Source organism: Chiloscyllium punctatum, chromosome 45, assembly GCF_047496795.1.
Source record: "Chiloscyllium punctatum isolate Juve2018m chromosome 45, sChiPun1.3, whole genome shotgun sequence".
Taxonomy (NCBI): Eukaryota; Metazoa; Chordata; class Chondrichthyes; order Orectolobiformes; family Hemiscylliidae; genus Chiloscyllium; species Chiloscyllium punctatum.
Genome location: NC_092783.1, coordinates 20995834 through 21014843, shown reverse-complemented (window position 1 = coordinate 21014843; position 19010 = coordinate 20995834). Strand labels below are relative to the sequence as shown.

Genomic DNA, 19010 nt, shown 5'->3' with positions numbered 1-19010 from the left:
ACCTCGTGAACCTATGCTGCACTTCCTCAAATTTGGAGACCAAAGCTGCATACAATCCTCCAGGTGCGGTCTCACCAGGGCCCTGTACAGCTGCAGAAGGACCTCTTTGCTCCTATACTCAATTCATCTTGTTATGAAGGCCAGCATGCCATTAGCTGCCTTCACTGCCTGCTGTACCTGCTTGCTTGCTTTCATTGACAGTTGTACTTCCTCTTTACCTAACTTGACTCCATTTAGATTGTACTCTGCCTTCCTGTTCTTGCCACCAAAATGGATAACCACACATTTATCTACATTAAACTGCCATGCATCTGTCCACTCGCCTAGCCTGTCCAAGTCACCCTATATTCTCATAACATCCTCCTCACATTTCACCCTGCCACTCAGCTTTGTGTCATCAGCAAATTTGCTAATATTACTTTTAATACCTTCATCTACATCATTAATGTATATTGTAAATAGCTGCTGTCCCAGCACTGAACCTTGTGGTACCACACTGGTCACTGCCTGCCATCCCAAAAGGAACCCGTTTATCACTACTCTTTGCTTCCAGCCAATTTTCAATCCGAGGTATTTTGCCCCCAATACCATGTGCTCTAATTTTGCTCACTAATCTCCTGTGTTGTACAAAGGCTTTCTGAAAGTCCAGGTACATTACATCCACTGGATCTCCCTTGTCCATCTTCATAGTTACATTCTCAAAAAATTCCATAAGATTAGTCAAGCATGATTTCCCCTTTGTAAATCCATGCCTACTCTGACCTATCCTGTTACTGCTATCCAAATGAGTCATAATTTCATCTTTATAATTGACTCCAGCATCTTTCCCACCAGTGATGTCAGGCTAACCGGTCTATAATTCCCTGTTTTCTCTCTTTCTCCTTTCTTGAAAAGTGGGACAATGTTAGCTACCCTCCAATCTACAGGAACAGATCCTGAATCTGTAGAACTTTGGAAAATGATTATCAATGCATCCCCAATTTCTAAAGCCACCTCCTTAAGTACGCTGGGATGCAGACCATCAGGTCCCAGGGACTTATCAGCCTTCAGACCTAATAGTCTATCCAACACCATTTCCTGCCTGATAGAAATTCCCTTCAGTTCATCCATTACCCTAGGTCCTTCAGCCACTATTACATCTGGGAGATTGCTTGTGTCTTCCCCAGTGAAGACAGATCCAAAGTATCTATTAATTCTTCTGCCACTTCCTTGATCCCCATAATAACTTCACCTGTTTCTGTCTTCAATTTTAGTCAACCATTTTTTTCACCTACCTAAAAAATACCTAACCTCCTTTATATTTTTGGCCAGTTTGCCTTCGTGCCTCATTTTTTCTCCACGTATTGCCTTTTTAGTTATCCTCTGTTGATCTTTAAAAGTTTCCCAGTCCTCCTCCACCCAGTTCTGGCTGAACTACATCAAGTGCTAATGGGTCTCATTCTTTTCTACCAAATTTCCCACTTCACTAGATCCATCCTGAAAAATTGAAGGCACTCTATGAATTCCTTTGTCTACTACCCACCATCACCTTAAACTCCTCCACACACCGTTCACCTTGTCAGTCAATAATTCTGCAGAGTTCATAGCTTTCTTTGCCATAGGTTTCTAGAATTGAGACCATTCAGTGCTGTTACAGCTTCCATCTTTTTCCTCAACCTCACAAAAGTCTCCCTCAGATGCCTTCATTCCAAAGAAAACAACCCCAATCAATCATTCTTTCCTGATTATTGAAATTCTCCATTCAAGGCAACATGCTCAGAAAGCTGCTCTGCACCATTCACTGTGACTACATCCTGTAATACAGTGTCTAGAATATCAGTAAGTACACTTGCTTTTATGTTGTCTCTTTCTCAGTTTGGTGGAACTAACCTTCAATAGCTTAAAGATGTATTGCTGCTGTACCTGTTCCATACCTCAGCTCCCCAAAGCTCTATCTAGCTCCCTTCCTTTATCCTCGTGCTATTCCTTGGCAAAGGCATCTGCTGACATGGTTAGGACTTCCACATATATTGACTGTTCTCAGCTATACCCCTCCACTGCCCCCATGGACATTCTTCATATGAGTCTGGATAGTGAGGTTGGAAGATTATTTAATACCAAAGGCATCGCATTGCAAACCTAATCCTTTCTGATCAGAAAAGGTTGGAAACCTTCAGCTGATCAAATAGTGTCTGTGTAGACTGACAGTTTGATTGTGATGCCACATTGTTGAATAACTGCCAAATCTCTATTTGGCTGGCTTAATGAAATTGATAGTTACACATCCATCTCAGCATGAGTCAGTCCTTCAGAAGTTAAAAAAAAAGAGTAGAAAAAGTAGGGGAAAAGGCATAAGCAAGATTTAGAATGTGACTTGTGCTTTAATATATCATAAACTGTGCAAAAGTCTCACTTTTTTTTCCTTTTCATGTTGCTTTCAAGCTTGAAAATAAAGAATTACGAGAGCTAGCATCATTCAGTAAGGAAGCATTCCTTCCAGAGAATCTTCACCAGCCACCCCATTCTAGTAAATAATTTTAGCTCCAACAGTCTCTGCATCTACTTCCTGCGCTGCCTTGCAAACACTCGAACAGTGCCTCCAGTTTACAGCTGGCTGTGTTCCTTTTGATGTTCAGAAAACATTGGAGTTTTATCCAGGGACCAGTGCAGCCCCATGTTTCATTGGTGCTTTTATTGCCTTTGGGGAATCTTTTGTGAACCATAACATTTTACAGGGGTGCTTTTCCCCACAACAGCCTCCTCCAAAAAAAAATCCCATTTCCTTTAGTCACGTGTTGACATTTATGTCCCACCATCACCGTCGCCAGTTTTCATGTAATCTGTCTCTGCTAAGACGACATGTCAAGCTAAGCCTATGGACCTCACATCTCGTAATCCAGGAACAGGCCAAGCACCTCTGACATGGCAGGTCCTGTTCTGCCTCAATTAATGGTACTCATATCCAGCAAGATTGTACCAGACCGTTAGTGCGTAATGCAAAAGCCAGTTCAGAACTCATTAGGAAATTATCAGTGGACCAAAAGCTCTGACTTCGAACTTCAGATGTGATCCGTATTGGTGTTTCAGTGAGTTCATGTGTTCCTCAATATTTGGTCCTTGCTGAGTTAGCTGATCTCAGCCGACATTGCATTACTGGCCTTAATGTTCCAACCGAAAATAGGATAATTAGCCAAGATTTTTGCAATTCATAGCTTGCTTTCTGCAAGAAAGAATGTGTGGGCATGGCCTGAGAGAGATCAGACTCAGCTGTGATGCCCAATCCATTAAATAGTCTTCTGATCTGAGACGCACAGGGAGAATAGCTATTTGGATGCACTGAAAGACTGTTCCTACTGTCATCATGGTAAACACCTTTAGAAGAGATGTGGGAGAAAGTTGAGGGCAGCAAAAACTTTAAAGACTTGAGTAGGTGTATGGTTAATATGAAGGTGTAAGCATATCTGAACTGTAATGTTCTTGATCATTCTGCTGTTCATCACCTTGAATGTCCAAGAGTTTTTTGAACAGGACGGGGTATAAAGTCCAACTGATGTTCCTGCTCCAGGAATCCTTCAAATAAAAGCAAAATACTGTGGATGCTGAAACATGCACAGAAGATGCTGAAGGAATTCAACAGTTCTGGTAGCACCTGTGGAGAGAGAAGTAGAGTTAATGTTTCAAGAACACCATGACTTTTCTTCAGAACTCAGATACTGCCCGACCTGCTGTGTTTCTCCAGTGTTTTGTGTTTGTTCCATGAATCCTAAAGTTTTGTTCTGTTTTCTTCTTTTCCCGTCTTTGATGCACCATTTACACCACTGTGTGGGGCCAGAGGAATTACACTCTTGAATTCTGATCATTACTTTCTATGCACTTAAGCTACTCTAAGAGATTAGTTTGAAAAAATGTTCCTATTGATTAAAAATATAGATGGTCAGTGCAACAATATTTTATCCAAATTGAAAGGGAGTTTCTCTGTTCTGGTACTGTGTGGAGATAGCTTTGCCTTCCTGCATATGTCTGCATGTTGACAGCCAGACTAAGAGGAGCCGAAGGTTTGAGTGATGGGAGTTCTGCTCATCTTGGACTCATCATTTATAAGACTGGAAAACAGACTCTGGAACCTTTAACTTGCTCAGTCAAAGGCCTATCATTTGTAATTGTCCAAATAAATTGTGATTTTTTTTTACCAAATGTTTCAAGATATACCGACATGTATCAAATGTGTAAAGATTCTTCATAAATGTGTTGGTCAGTTGTACAAAATATTAGAAAGCATAGGTTTAAACATCAAAATAATTTTATGAACAACTTATCAGTGGAGTATGGTTTTCAACATGAAAGGCTCCAACACTTTTGTGACAAAGGTTTAATCATGCTGGTTTTTTTCCCAACATATGCTTCCGGTTTAGACAATCGGACTCAGCCATGTAAATACTCATCCAAAACATCAGAAAAATGCCAGTCACTGTCTGATTGCCAAGTGCCAATCTTTCACACTTTGATAGAACTTTGCATTTCTGGCCAGGACTTATGAACTTGACATCAGAGATGCAGAGTGTACTTGTTTTCAGTTATCTTCTAGCACAGAGAGTCTAAGCTCTCATGCTCCAAATTTGTTCATTCACCAAGGACAGTTTAAATAACCTTTCTGTTGGTTTGTGAATGAATGAGTGAGATAAGTGAGTTGGATAGCATGCTGTTGAGTTTGGGTCAGATCAGATAGTCATCCAGAGGGGTGGGAGACTTCCAAAGAGTCTTGAGGCTTATCCTTGAGTTTACATTCAGACCCAAGACAGTCAGAATATCTTGGCCATTGTGTTTATAAGATGGCTGGGACTACTGTGGTACAGCACACAAGTTCAGAAAGTGACGGAAAGCACTTTAGTTTCCTGAATGACTGCAACTGCAGCAACACATTAAGCCAAACGATCCACAATAGCTTGATTGACAACATCCACTGTTTCCACTAATGGTGGCACTTGGCTCTACTGTCGACTATGCAGATGACATAATGCACCAATTCACCAGGTCTTCTTTGACAGCATCTCCCAAACCTGTGACTTCCACTAGCTGGCAGGATGGGGGAATTTCATTGTCATTTTTAGCCCTCCTATCTCACACAATCCTGATTTTTAAAGTATCACTGTTCCTTTATCATTCGAACACAATCCCAATGCTGAGCACTGCGGAGCAGCTCCATCACACCAAGTTGTAGTGTTTCAAGAAGTTGTCTGATCAGTACCTTCTCAAGGGCAACCATTTTAAATAAATGACAACAAAAGTAAAAGCTTTTGAAAACTAGTTTTGAATTTAATCAAGATTAATGTCTTCCAAGCATAAGGGTACAAAGTTAAAGTACTGTCAAAATAGCTCTGGTTCTAATGGGTTTGGACCCACAACTGGAATTAAATACAAGTGAATAGGACTTTTGAGAAAGTACATTGATATAGTTGGTGTTAGAATATATGAAAAAGGAACAGAAATTGGCCATTCAGCCCCTCAAACCTGCCCCACCACAAGAAGATCATGGCTGATCTTCCACAGACTTCAAATCCTCTTTTGTGCCAACTAATCATAGTCTTTAACCCCTGACATTTCAAAGCTTTATCCATGAGACTGTAAAATGTAGGCTATTCAGCTCACTGAATGTGCTCTGCCAATCAAGATCGTGACTGATCTGATAATCCTCAATCCACTCTCCTTCCTTTTCCCCATAACCCAAACTCCTTCCTTGATCAGAAACCTGTCTATCCCAGCCTTGAATATACTTAATGATACAACTTCAAACACGTCTCTATGGTAAAGGATTCCACAGATTTACTATCTTTTGAGAAGAAATTCACCCTCATTTCTACCCTAATTGGGTGACCATTTACTTTGAGATTATGTCCTCTGGTACTAAACTCTCCCACAAGTGGAAACAACCTGTTAGCATCTACCCTGTTAATTTCCCCCAAGAATCTTGTTATTTCCAGTAAAATTGCTTCTCATTCCTTTAAACTGCAATGTGTACCAGCCCAACCTACTTAACCTCTCTGCATAAGAAAATCCCCAATCGAGTGAATCAACCTGGTGCATCTTCTTTGGATAGCCTCCAATGCAAGTTTATATTTTCTAATCAATGCCAGAGATGTTACTATACACCTCTGGAACAGGTGGGACTTGAACCAGGCATCCTGACTCAAAGGTAGGATGCTACCACTGAACCAATATCGATAATCTCTGTGCCACCTTAGGAACAAAGGTACCTAGGTACAAAATCTTAGGTTAAAAACTAGAAAAATGAAAAACAAATTTAAAAGTTAAACATTACAGTCCCTCTGCATATAGTAGAAAAAGAAATAAGGTTAAAAATAAACATTACAGTCCTTAGCATTAAGCAGAAAAATAAATTATAATAGGTTTCTTTCTTAAGTGCTTAGCCATGCTGAGCTCTCACTCTATACAAGGTCTAGCTCTCCTCCACGTTGGCCCATTCTCCTGGGGACCTTAGACTGTCTGCTCTCGCTGCTGCTGCTGCAGGTGCTGGGAGCCCTACCTCATCGCTGCGTTAAACTCACTCTTCCCACATTGGGCTTGATCTCTAATTGTCAAAGTACCAATCCAGGCCCCAAGCTGCTGCCACACACCAGATCTCTAGCTGACCGCCAAAGTCCATGCTCTGGTCCCCCAGCCGCTGCCAAGCTCCAGACCTCATGAGACCAAACTCTGTCCAGAAGGTAAGATTCATCTCCCCTGTGCTCACAGTTGAACTGATGCCAGAAGACCTAGGGCGTCCTGCTCTCAGAACTATGCTCCTTGTTTCCACTAGTGGGGGAACTATCATCTCAATATCTACCCTATCAAGATCCCCTAGAGTTTTCTGTATTTAATAAGATCATCTCTCATTCTTCTAAACTCTAATAAACAAAGGCATAAGAGATTTAGCCATTCTTAATAACTCGATCCCATTATCCCAGGAATCAGCTGAGTAAATTTCTTTGGAAGTGCCTCCAATGCAGTATATCCTTTCTTATTTATGGGACCAAAATTAGAGTACTCCAAGTGCGACCTTACCAACATCAGGTACAGTGGTGACAGAACTTCCCTAAAATTATGCTCTAATTTCCTAGCAATAAAGGCCAAAATTCCACTTGCCTCTTTAATTATTTGCTGATTGTGTGTTTTATGCACAAGATCATCCTTTTCCCACTGCGCTGACCTCTTTTGGAATCTCTCAATTTAAATAATAGTCTGCCTATTGGTTCTTCCATCAAAAGTGCACAACCTCACACTTTTCTGCATTTGACTCCAACTGCCAAGCTTTTAGCAATTCACTTTTACAAATTCCCCCTTGCAGGTTCCTTATTTGGTCATCACAACATGCCCTCCAACCTATCTCTGTATAGTCTGCAAATGTGTATACGTTACACTCTTCTCCCTCCACTACTACTGTTGAAACTAAATAATTAAGGCCCTACAACTGAACGTTGTAGCACTCCACTGGTTATATATTTCCAACCTGAAAAGACCCATTAATTTTGACTATCTTCTGTCTGTTAATTCATGCTAATACATTAGTCCTAATACCATAAGCTCCTTTCTTATGCAATATTGTTTCATGTAGCACATTATTGAATACCTTATGGAAATCCAAAAACACTTCATTTATCAGTTCTCCTTTATCAGCTCTCTTGATTTCCCTTTTACAAAACCATATCAAGTAAAATAAAGTTTTGTTGAGTATTATGAAATATTTGTTTAAATATCTGCCACTGCTCACCTGACTTTCTGTTTAGTTTATTTTCCCAAACCGCTTTAGCCAATTCTGTCTTCATGCGTCTGTAATTGCCTTTATTTAGGTTTGAGGATATTGGTTTAAAACTATATTTACAATTCTACTACAATGTAATCACCACCGACTAAAGGATCCTTAACCCTGAAATCCATTATTCTTACCTCATCACAGATGACTAGATCTTAAGTTGCCTTTTCCCAGGTAAAATCTGCAATGTCCTGCTCTAAGAAACAATCCTACAAATTCATCTTCAATCTTTTCCTTACACTTTTTGCTACAGTGAGGCAACTCTTCAGGTTTCTATAGACTACTCGCTCTAGACTTCTTTCCCTTGCCATTCCTTATTTCCACCCAAACCGATTCCACATCGCAATCTATTACACCTCGATCACGACCCACCTCCACATTGATACCTTCTTTTCTTCACAAAGCTAAGCCACCTCTTTCTTTTTGTCTATTGTTGTGAAGTTGGATAGAGTAATTATAGATTGGAAGGCAGGAAGTTAGAACTTGGCATTTGTAAAATGGGGAAAGCATTGTGTTGTCCCTTTAAAAGATCTTGCACTTGTTCTGTGCTTAAAGATTTAAAATAGATGTGAACAGCAGCTTGAAAGTTTGCAAGTACATAGAGAGCACCCAAATTGAAACATTTGTTAGCAGGACAAGCAGCAGTTTTTAACGAAGACAACAGGCTTTTGAATTTAGCTCATCAATTTGAACCAGTTGAACCAGGTACTTAGATACCAAAAACCTATTAAATTTAAATCTGATGGTTTTGACAACATGCGGCCAACCCGATTGTAAGAAATATCGACATGTCATCAAGGGTATAAAAAAAGGGGGCAGTTGGACAAAGACCCCAGAGCAAGCTGCCATCCACCAGAGCTAACAGCCCTCAGCTCTTGAGAGAATCACTAGCTCCCACAACCTCATCTATGTCTTAGAAAAGGCACCGTCTTAATAACCATGGTACCAACATCAGAGAAGGTATTCCTGACAGAATAATTGATGGAAAGGGCACAGAACATTCAGGAAGACACGAAACCTGGTTGTAATTTCGAGAGACTAAGTTCTATTATTTTTATATATGAATGAGGCTTGTATTTATTGGACTAGCCTACTATTAGAATCTGGCTTTATTTGGGAATAGTTGGTAGTTAGAAGGGTTTTTATTCAGTTTGTTAATAGTTTATTTCATTTGTTCACTGTTAGAGTTTGATAATTAAATTGTTACTTGTTTATTTTAAAGTAAATGTCAGGTTTATTTTATTTAACTGCTAGAAGTTGCTGAAAAGCAGGTTACACCACTTTTTGCTCTTTTTTTTATAGATTATAGGGTGAGGTGTTCCTCTTTGGGTGTTTTGGTTGTAGTTCTCAAAGTAGGGGGGTCAATATCTGCTTTATAAGAGCTTAGGAGCTCTTGTTGAGATTTGGACAGATTTTAACAGATTTAGAGTATGAACGATCCCAGCAGATTTAAACAGATTTGGGATTTGTAAGCTCCATCTTAAAACAAAACCTAAGTGAGAAGTGGAAATTCTGTTTAATTTTGGTTGCTTGTGGTTTAAATCAAAAGTGGCGAATGACTTTTAACATTGCTAAAGAGGTTCTGAGGGTCAAAATTTGCCAAAGAAAGTTTAGAAAGATAAAAAAAAAGGTGACACTTGTAGAATTAGCAAATTGGCAAAAATTGGGAAAAACTAGGATAAAAGGAAAGCCGAAATTGTAACAGTTAGCCAAACATTTAGGTAGATAGCAAGTTTTGAGAGGATTTGTAGCTCAGGTTGAGGTTCTGGATGTAGGTTTGCTCACTGAGCTGGAAGGTTCATTTCCAGCTGTTTTGTCACCCTACTAGGTAACACCTTCAGCCTGGAGGCCCACTAAAGATGTTACCTAGTAGGGTGACGAAATGTCTGGAAATGAACCCTCCAGCTCAGTGAGCAAACCTACATGTAGATTTAGGTATATATCAGAGAAACAGTCAAATGCAGTAGAGTTGGAAAAAATTAAATTGCAAATGAGACAATTAGAGTCAGAAGATAGGGATAGGGAACTGAAACAGTTTGAAATACGGTTAAAAGCAGAGCAAAAAGATAAAGAAAGAGAAAGAATGAGTTGGAAAAGATGAAATTGAAACAAAAAAACTTCAAATGTCAGAAGTAAAAGTTCAAGATAGAAGTGATGATGGGCAAACTCATTGTAGCCAACAGTTTGTAGGGATATCTACAAATATGTCCAAACATTCCCAAAATTTGATGAAAAAGATGTAGAAGCCTTTTGCATTTCTTTTGAGAAATTTGCTAGACAGATGAACTGGCCAGACAGTGGGTAATGTTCGTTCAGACCAAATTGGTAGGCAGGGCTAGTGAGGTGTTTGGAGTGCAGTCAGAGGTGTTGTTAAGAGAATAAGTAGTAAAAAAGTAAAAAGTACAAGAAGCATATAGATGATGGTTCAGAAACGTGAGATGGGAACCGGATTAGACTTATATCAAGTTAGAATGAATTAAACAGAACAACTTTGATAGATGGATGACAGCATTACAGATAGAAAAGACATATGAAGCTCTTAGAGATATCATTCTGCTGGAGGAGTGTAAAACTTCACTTCCAGAAGTGACAAGAACTCATGGCGAGGAACAGAAAGTTAAAACTGGAGAAGAGCTGCAGAGATGGTGATTGAATAAGCATTAATGCAGAAATCGAAATCTAGCTTCTGACAGCAATTTCATTCTGTGAGAAATTGGGAAAGAGGGAGATCCTTCAAATAAAAACCAAGTAGATCAGGCTGGGAACAGTTTACCGCATGTAGGAAAAGAAACCCATGAGAGTGGAAAAGAGGTGAAAGACCTCAGGTGTTTTCACTGCAAAAAGGTGGGACACACAAAGTCACAGTGCTGCTGGTTTAAGAAAGGTACTGGGAAAAAGGGTATGGTAAAAGAAGCTAAACCAGTGGGATTAGTTAAGGCAGTGAAGGAAATCCCAAGAGATGTCAAGGAGCTGCAGGAGAATGTACAGCCTAGTCATGGACTGGACAGTAAGGTAATGACCAATCTTTTCAAAGACTTCACCTGTGTGGATAAGATTTACTCAAGTAAAACATGAGGAGTAGGTAAAGTTAACATATTGAGAGTTAGTCAGTCTCTAATAATGAAATTCGAATATTTTCACTCCTTCTGAAATATTGCCTGAGAGAGTGGTAATTTGTGGAATAAATATATAGAGAAGTATAAGATCAGGCTAGAAAGTCCAATCAAGACTGGGGAAGTGATAGTGGGAGTAATGGGAAAAAAATGGCTATTCTAGGAATACAGTTTATTCTTGGAAATGACATAACTGGATCACAGGTGGGAATGATGCTCATTGTAGTGGAAAAGCCAAAAGAAAACCAGGGAAGTAAGGAATTAAAAGCAAAATACTTTGGAATATTTCTGGATTATGTGGTGACAAGATCTCACAGCCATAAGTTAAAACAAGAAAGGACAACAAAAGAGAAAGATGTAGGAATTGAGATCCAGTTTGATGAGACAGTAAAGGAAAAACCTAAGCAGGTAGGGGATCAGTTGTTTTGTTCTGAAAGATTAATGGAGTTACAACAAAAAGATGAGTCAATAAAGGATTTATATCATCAAGCCTGCTTGGAAGAAGAATCAGAGTGTATTCTAGAATGGTGTTACCTTAAAGTTAAAATGTTAAGGCAGAAATGGAAACCTTGGTAGGTTAGTGCAAGTGAGAAATGGGCGCAAGTTCACCAGGTTTTGTTGTTGGTAGAATACAGACTAAGTATTGCACTCAAATTACCTGTAGGAGGTCATCTTGGAGTGAGGAAGACTCAGGCTAAGAAACAGAAGCATTTTTATTGGCCTGACTTACATAAAGATGTGGTTGAATTTTGCCATTCGTGTCAGATGGCAGGAGAGCCACAGGCAGTGATGATAAAACCAGTGCCTTTGATGTCATTTCCCAAATTCAAAAGAACCTTTTACACTGGTTATAATTGATTGTGTACGTCTCCTCCCTAGAACTGAAAGTGCTAACCATAATGGATATGTCTACCAGGTTTCCCGGAGGCAATTCCATTATGGAATGTCAAGGCAAAAAGGTTTGTGGAAGAGTTGCTTGTTTTCTTTACCTGTTATGGATTACCAAGGGAAATTGAGTCAGACCAAGCATCCAATTCTACTGCAAAATTATTTAAGGAGGTCATGGATAGTTTAGGCATCAAACACTTTATATCAAATGCGTACCATCATGAATCCCAGGGAGCATTGGAAAGGTGGCATCAGAACCTAAAGACAATGTTGAAGGCTTATTGCCTTCCAGCTCAGTGAGCAAACCTACATCCAGAACCTCAACCTGAGCGACAAATCTTCTCAAGTGCCAGTATTACCCAAATGATTGGGATAAAGATATCCCATTTATATTACTTGCTATTGGAGATGCTCCAAATGAATCAACTCTGTTTATTCCATTTGAATTGATATTCAGACATGAAGTAAGAGGGTCTCTAAAATTGATGAGTCCAAAGTTAGAGATCTCACAGTTGTATTACCTATCCGAGATGAGAGAAAGTTTAAACAGAGTAGGTGAACTAGCTAGACAACATTTGAAGGTGGAACAGCACCTAAGAATCAAGAAGCAGATAAATCTAAAATTCATATGTTTGCCTGTGGGGATAAAGTATTGGTGCTGTTACCAGTTGGGGATCCTTTCAAAGCAAGGGTCCCTATCTGACTGAGAAGAAGTTTGGTCAGGTGAATTATCTGATAAAGATGTCAGATTAGAAAACAATTTATTAGGTATGTCATGTGAACATGCTGAAATATAACTATGACAGAGAAAGAGAACCAGATCAACAGGCATTAGTTTCTGCCACTGAGAGTGAGGAATCAAATCCAGATGATTTGGATGTTGATGCGCCTCAGAATAAATTGGATAATGAGGAAGTCCTTAAGGTGTAGGATGGGGAAGTAAGCTCTGATCCAGGAACATAGAATTGAATTGAAAGACTTGTTACAGTGTTATGAGGACCTATGGAGAAATAGAATGGGGAGGACTAATGCCATAATATATGGGGTTGAAGTAGGGAATTCCAATAAAACAACACCCCTACAGTTTAATCCTCTCAAAGCAGCACAGGTTCAGAAGAGATGGTCCAAGAAGACATCATGAGATGAGTCAAAGCGAGTGGAGTTCGTCAATGGTGTTGGTGCCCCAACCTGATAGTATTCAACGATACTGCATAAATTATCAGAAGGTCAATGCTGTGACCAAATCTGACTCATACCCAATTCCAAGGCTGCAAGATTGTGTGGAAATAATAGGACAAGCCGCTTACACCACAAAGTTGGACTTATTGAACTCCCCTCATGAATCAGCAGCCTCCATTTCAGCAGTGGAAGTCAAGAGAGCGCAAGCCAAGGGACAGCTGGGAAGGTAAGTCAGGACAAGGAAAGGGAATAGGCAGACAGTGCAGGGATCCCCTGTGGCTGTTCCTCTCAATAATAAATGTACTGTTGGACATTGTTGCAGGGGAACAACCTATCCAGGGAAAGCCACACTGGCCAGGTCTCTGGCAATGTGGCTCAGAAGGGAAGGGGGGAAAGAATAGGAGAGCGACAGTGATACTTACTTTGCGAATCAGGGGATTGAAGGCTGAAAAGGAGTGAATGCGGGCATGGGGACTGCCGGGTAAGTGAACTAATATATTTGGTCAGTGGCTATATCCAAAAGACAATTCATGTTGTGTCTCTCACCTGTTCCTCCTCCTCTATCAAAAAAAAACACAGGGTGGAGGGTTAGTAAGTGAAAGTTTTTTTTTTCCCAATCTCTTTTGGCAAGTTAGAGCAGAGGGGATGGAGGCTAGGACAGTCGCAGGCTCCTCTTGCAGGATGTAGGAGGTAAGGGTCACCACTGGTGTCCCTGCTGACTTTGCCTGCGAGAAGTGCACCCAACTCCACCTCCTCACAGACCATGTTAGGGAACTGGAGCTGGATGAACTTCAGATCATTTGGAAGCTGAGGGGCTGATAGAAAGGAGTTATAGGGAGGTAGTCATACCTAAGTTACAGGATAAAGGTAGCTGGGTGACCGTCAGGAGAGGGAAAGGGTATAGCAGACAGTGCAGGGGTCCCCTGTGGCCATTCCCCTCAATAATCAGTATACTGTTGGATACTGTTGTGGGGGAACAACCTACCAGGGGAAAGCCACAGTGGCCAGGTCTCTGGCAATGTGGCTCAGAAGGGAAGGGGGGAGAATAGGAGAATGACAGTGATAGGAGATTCAATGGTTAGAGGAATAGACAGGAGATTCTCTGGTTGTGAATGAGACTCACAGATGGTATGTTGCCTCCCAGGTGCCAGGGTCAAAGATGTCTTGGATTGAGTCTGCAGGATTCTTAAAGGGAAGGGGGAGCAGCAGAAGGTGTGTACCCATCAGTACAAATGACAGATAGGGAAAGGGATGAGGACCTGAAAAGTGAATATAGGGAATTAGATTGGAAGCTAAAAAGGCAAGATGAGCAGAGTAGTCGTCTCAGGATTGCTACTGGTCCCACCGGGCTAGTGAGGCTAGGATCATAGAGCGAGCGCAGCTGAACACGTGGCATCAGAGCCAGTGTAGTTGGGAGGGCTTCAGATATGTGGATCATTGGGATACCTTCTGGAGAAAGTGGGACCTGTACAAGGAGGATGGGTTGCACCTGAACTGGAGGGGCACCAATATCCTGGGTGGGAGATTTGCTTGAGCTCTCCGGATGGTTTAAACTATTTGGCAGGGGGGGTAGGAACCAGAACTATGGATCAGAGGTGAACAGTTGGTGTGCAGAGAGTCTGTGAGAAAGGACAGACAGTTGACAGGGCAAAGTTGCAGTCAATGTGATGGGTTGAAGTGTGCCTATTTTAACACAAGAAGCGTCAGGAATAAGGGTGGTAAACTTAGAGCATGGATCAATACTTTGAGCAACAATGTTGTGGCCATTACAGAGACTTGGATATCACAGGGACAGGAATGGTTGTTGGATGTTCTAGGGTTGAGATGTTGAAAAATGAATAGAGGGGGAGATAAAAGAGGTGAGGGAGTGGCATTGCTAATCAGGGACAGTGTCACAACTGCAGAAAGGGAGGTCGTTGAAGAGGGTTTGTCTACAGAGCCAGTATGGGTAGAAATCAGAAACAAGAAAGGAGCAGTCACTTTATTGGGAGTTTTCCACAGACTGTACAATAGCAACAGACATGGAGGAGCAGATTGGGAGGCAGATTTTGGAAAGATGCAGAAGTAACAGGGTTGTTGTCATGGGTGACTTGCCTAATATTGATTAGAATCTCCCGAGTACAAATAGTTTGCATGGAGCAGATTTTGTCCAGGAAGGATTCCTGACTCATTATACAGATAGGCTATATAGAGGAGAGGCCATATTGGATTTGGTGCTTGGCAACGAACTAGGCCAGGAGCTCGATCTCTCAGTGGGAGAGCATTTCGATGGTGGTGATCGCAATTCCCTGACCTTTACTATACTCATGGAGAGGGATAGGAACAGACATTATGGGAATGTATTTAATTGGGAGAATGGGGATTACAATGCTATTACACAGGAACTGTGGAACATAAACTGGGAACAGATATTCTCAGGGAAATGTACAACAGAAATGTGGAGGTTGTTTAGGGAGCACTTGGTGAGAGTGCTGGAAAGGGTTGTCTCACTGAGGCAAGGAAGGGATAGTAGGGCGAAGGAACCTTGGATGACAAGAGATGTGGAACATCCAGTCAACTTAAGACAGGGTTCTAGAGGGTTACAAGGTAGTCAGGAACTGAAGAATGGATGAAGCCAGCTAGAAAGGGGCATGGAAAAGCCTTGAGTGGGATTAAGGAAAACAACAATGTGTTCTACACTTATGTGAGGAATAAGAGGATGGCCAAAGTGAAGGTAGGAACGATAGTGGAGGGAACTTTTACCTGGAGTCGGAGGAGGTAATGAATACTTTGCTTCAGTATTATTAGTGAGAGGGACCTTGTCATTTGTGAGGACAGTGTGAAACAGGCTGATATGCTCAAACAGGTTGATGTTAAGAAGAGGGGGTGTGCTGGAAATTTTGAAAAATCTGAGGATAGGTAAGTCCCCTGGGCCAGATGGGATATACCCAAGGTTACTACTGGAAGTGAGGGAAGAGATTGCTACATTATTGGCAATGATCTTTGTGTCCTCACTGTCCACTGGAGTAGTACCAGATGATTGGAGGATGGCAAATGCTATTCCCTTGTTCAAGAAAGGATATAGGGATTACAGTCTTACGTCGGTGGTGGGCAAATTATTGGAGGGGATTCGGAGATACAGGATTTATGATTATTTGGAAAAGCATAGTTTGATTAGAGAGAGTCAGCCTGGCTTTGAGGGGGAACAGGTCATGCCTCACAAACTTTATTGAGTTCTTTGAGGATGTAACAAAACAGATGGGCAAAGGTAAAGTAGTGGATGTGGTGTATATGGATTTTAGCAAGGTATTTGATAAGGTTCCCCATGGTAGGCTCATTCAGAAAGTAAGGAATCATGGATATAGGGAAATGTGGTTGTCTGGATACAGAATTGGCTGGCCCATTGAAGACAGAGGATGGTAGGAGATGGAAAGTATTCAGCCTGGAGTTTGGTGACCAGTGGTGTTCCACAGGGATCTGTACTGGGATCTCTGCTCTTTGTGATTTTTATAAATAACTTGGATGAAAAAATGGAAGGGTGGCTTTCATTAGTGGGGGGATTGAGTTTAAGAGCCGCGAGGTTATGCTGCAGCTTTATAATGCCCTGGTTAGACCATACTTGGAATATTGTGTTCAGTGCTGGTTGCCTCATTGCAGAAAGGATGTGGAAGCTTTGGAGAGGGTGTAGAGGACATTTACCAGGATGCCGCCTGAACTGGAGGGCATGTTTTATGAAGAAAGGTTGAGGAAGGCTTTTCTCATTGGAGCGAAAAAGGACGAGAGGTGACTTGATAAGGTGAACAAAATGATGAGGCATAGATAGAATGGATAGCCAGAGACTTTATCCCAGGGTGGAAATGGCTATCACGAGGAGGCATAATTTTAAGGTGATTAGAGGAAGGATAAGGGGAGATGCCAGATGTAGGTTCTTAACCTAGAGAGTGGTGAGTGCATGGAATGGATTGCCAGTGGTGATAGTAGAGTCAGATACATTCGGGACATTTAAGCAATTCTTGGATTTGCACACGGATGATAACAAAATGAAGGATATGTAGGTTAGTTTGATCTTAGGAGGTAAAAACAATGACTACAGATGCTGGAAACCAGAGTCTAGATTAGAGTGGTGCTGGAAAAGCACAGCAGGTCAGGCAGCATCCAAGAAGCAGATGCTCCTCAGATGCTGCCTGAACTGCTGTGCTTTTCCAGCACCACTCTAATCTAGTTTGATCTTAGAGTTTTATAAAAGTTTGGCAAAACATCAAGGGCCAAAGGGCCTGTATTGTGCTGCAGTGTTTTAATGTTCTATGTTCTTATTTTGCAGTTACTGGCAATTACTTTTGTTGAAGAGAGCAAAATAAATTTCTGCTTTTATAACCCCAAGTGGACTATATCAATTTAAAGTAATGCCATTTGGGAATGAAAAATGCACCAGCCACTTTTCAAAGGCTCACGAACAGAATTGTGCTGTCCACATAGGTGACATAGTGACCTTTAGCCATTCATGGAAAGGTCACATGGACCATTTGGCAGAGCTCTTTGAGAGACTATAGAAGGCAAAGTTGATCATAAACTTGGCACAAACAGAATTTGCAAAGGCAGAAGTGGTATTCTTCAGGCTCAACATTGCATACGGGCAGATGACACCGAGGAACATGAAGACAAAGGCCATCGATGAATTTCCAAATCCATCCTCGATTGAAGTGCTAAAAGCTTTGGGATTGAGTGGATTCTACAGGAAATTTGTACCATACTTTAGTAGTGTATGGCACCGTTGACGGATTTGTTAAAAAAAACACTAAAAGTTCGGTGGACAGAACAATGCCAGGAGGCATTTGAGAATTTAAAACCATGTTAACCACCGCACTGGTTTCAGCCATGCCTAATTTTTGAAACACTTCAGCATTGCCATTGATGCAAGTGATGTAGGGATTGGACCGGTGTTGTTTCAGGAGGATGTTTGTGGAACTGAAAGGCCATTTTTCAAGAAAACTCAATATCCACCAGAAAATATATTCAACTATTGAAAAAGAGTTATTGAGTTTGGAAATGGCTTCACAACATTTAAATGTTTACATGACAAATAATGCATCAGAGATGATCATATATGTGATCATAATCCTTTGACATCTCTGGAAAGGACAATTTAAGGACAATTGCAACATTTAAGTGGCATTTGGATGGGTATATGAATAGGAAGGGTTTAGAGGGATATGGGCCGGGTGCTGGCAGGTGGGACTAGATTGGGTTGGGATATCTGGTCGGCATGGGCGGGTTGGACAGAAGGGTCTGTTTCCATGCTGTATATCTCTATGACTATGACTCTATGACAAGAACACCAGATTAGTTTGTGGGAATCTCAGGTCGTGAAAATATTATCGCGGATGCTTTACCTTGGGTTTAAAAGAAAAATGCTTATATAAGATAGAAATGGTAGTGTTCAATGTTATATATAAATTGGGTTAGTATAAAATGTGTAACTCTAGAATAATGAGCAATGGATCTGGTAATATAATGGAGTTAAGGTTTTAAAAAAGAAAATCTTAACTCCATTATATTACCAGATCCATAGCTCATTAATCTTTTCATAATACTGGTTCATTATTTTCTTAAGTTGGGTATTGCGAAGTTGGGTTGAGGAATTGTAGACTGGGAGGCAGGAAGTTTGAATTTGGTGTTTGTAAAATTGTAAAACTGGGAAAGCATTGCATAATCCCTTTAAAAAAATCATGCATTTTTTCTGTGCTTGTGAGCAGCAGCTTAAAGGTTTGCAAGTACATAGAGAGCACCCAAATTGAAACATTTGTTTCGAAAGGCCATATAGTTAACAGGCCACGCAGCAGTTTTTAACCAAGACAACAGGCTTTTGAGTTTAGCTCATCAATTTGAACCAAGTACTAAAATACCAAAAACCAAAAACCTATTAAATTTAAATGATGGTTTTGACAATATAGGACCAACCCGATTGTAAGAAATATCGATATGTCATCAAGGTATAAAAGAAGGGGGCAGTTGGACAAAGACCCAGAGCAAGCTGCCATCCACCAGAGCTAACGGCCCTCAGCTCT

The 19010-nt window shown here is 40.8% G+C and overlaps 1 protein-coding gene across 3 annotated transcripts in view; it reads left to right on the top strand.

Moving 5' to 3' along the window:
- The window catches only part of sike1 (suppressor of IKBKE 1), a 44372-nt gene extending 25922 nt beyond the window's left edge, over nt 1-18450 (top strand). For 2 of the 3 annotated variants that reach the window (XM_072563428.1, XM_072563427.1), the window contains one exon: nt 2422-4173. In XM_072563428.1, the coding sequence (XP_072419529.1) occupies nt 2422-2514 (93 nt within the window). In that variant the 3' untranslated portion in view covers nt 2515-4173. Of the gene's footprint in view, nt 1-2421; nt 4174-17266 lie in introns of those variants that run through there. The other variant, XM_072563429.1, reaches the window with a different exon arrangement.
- Nucleotides 18451-19010: the final 560 nt, after the last annotated feature.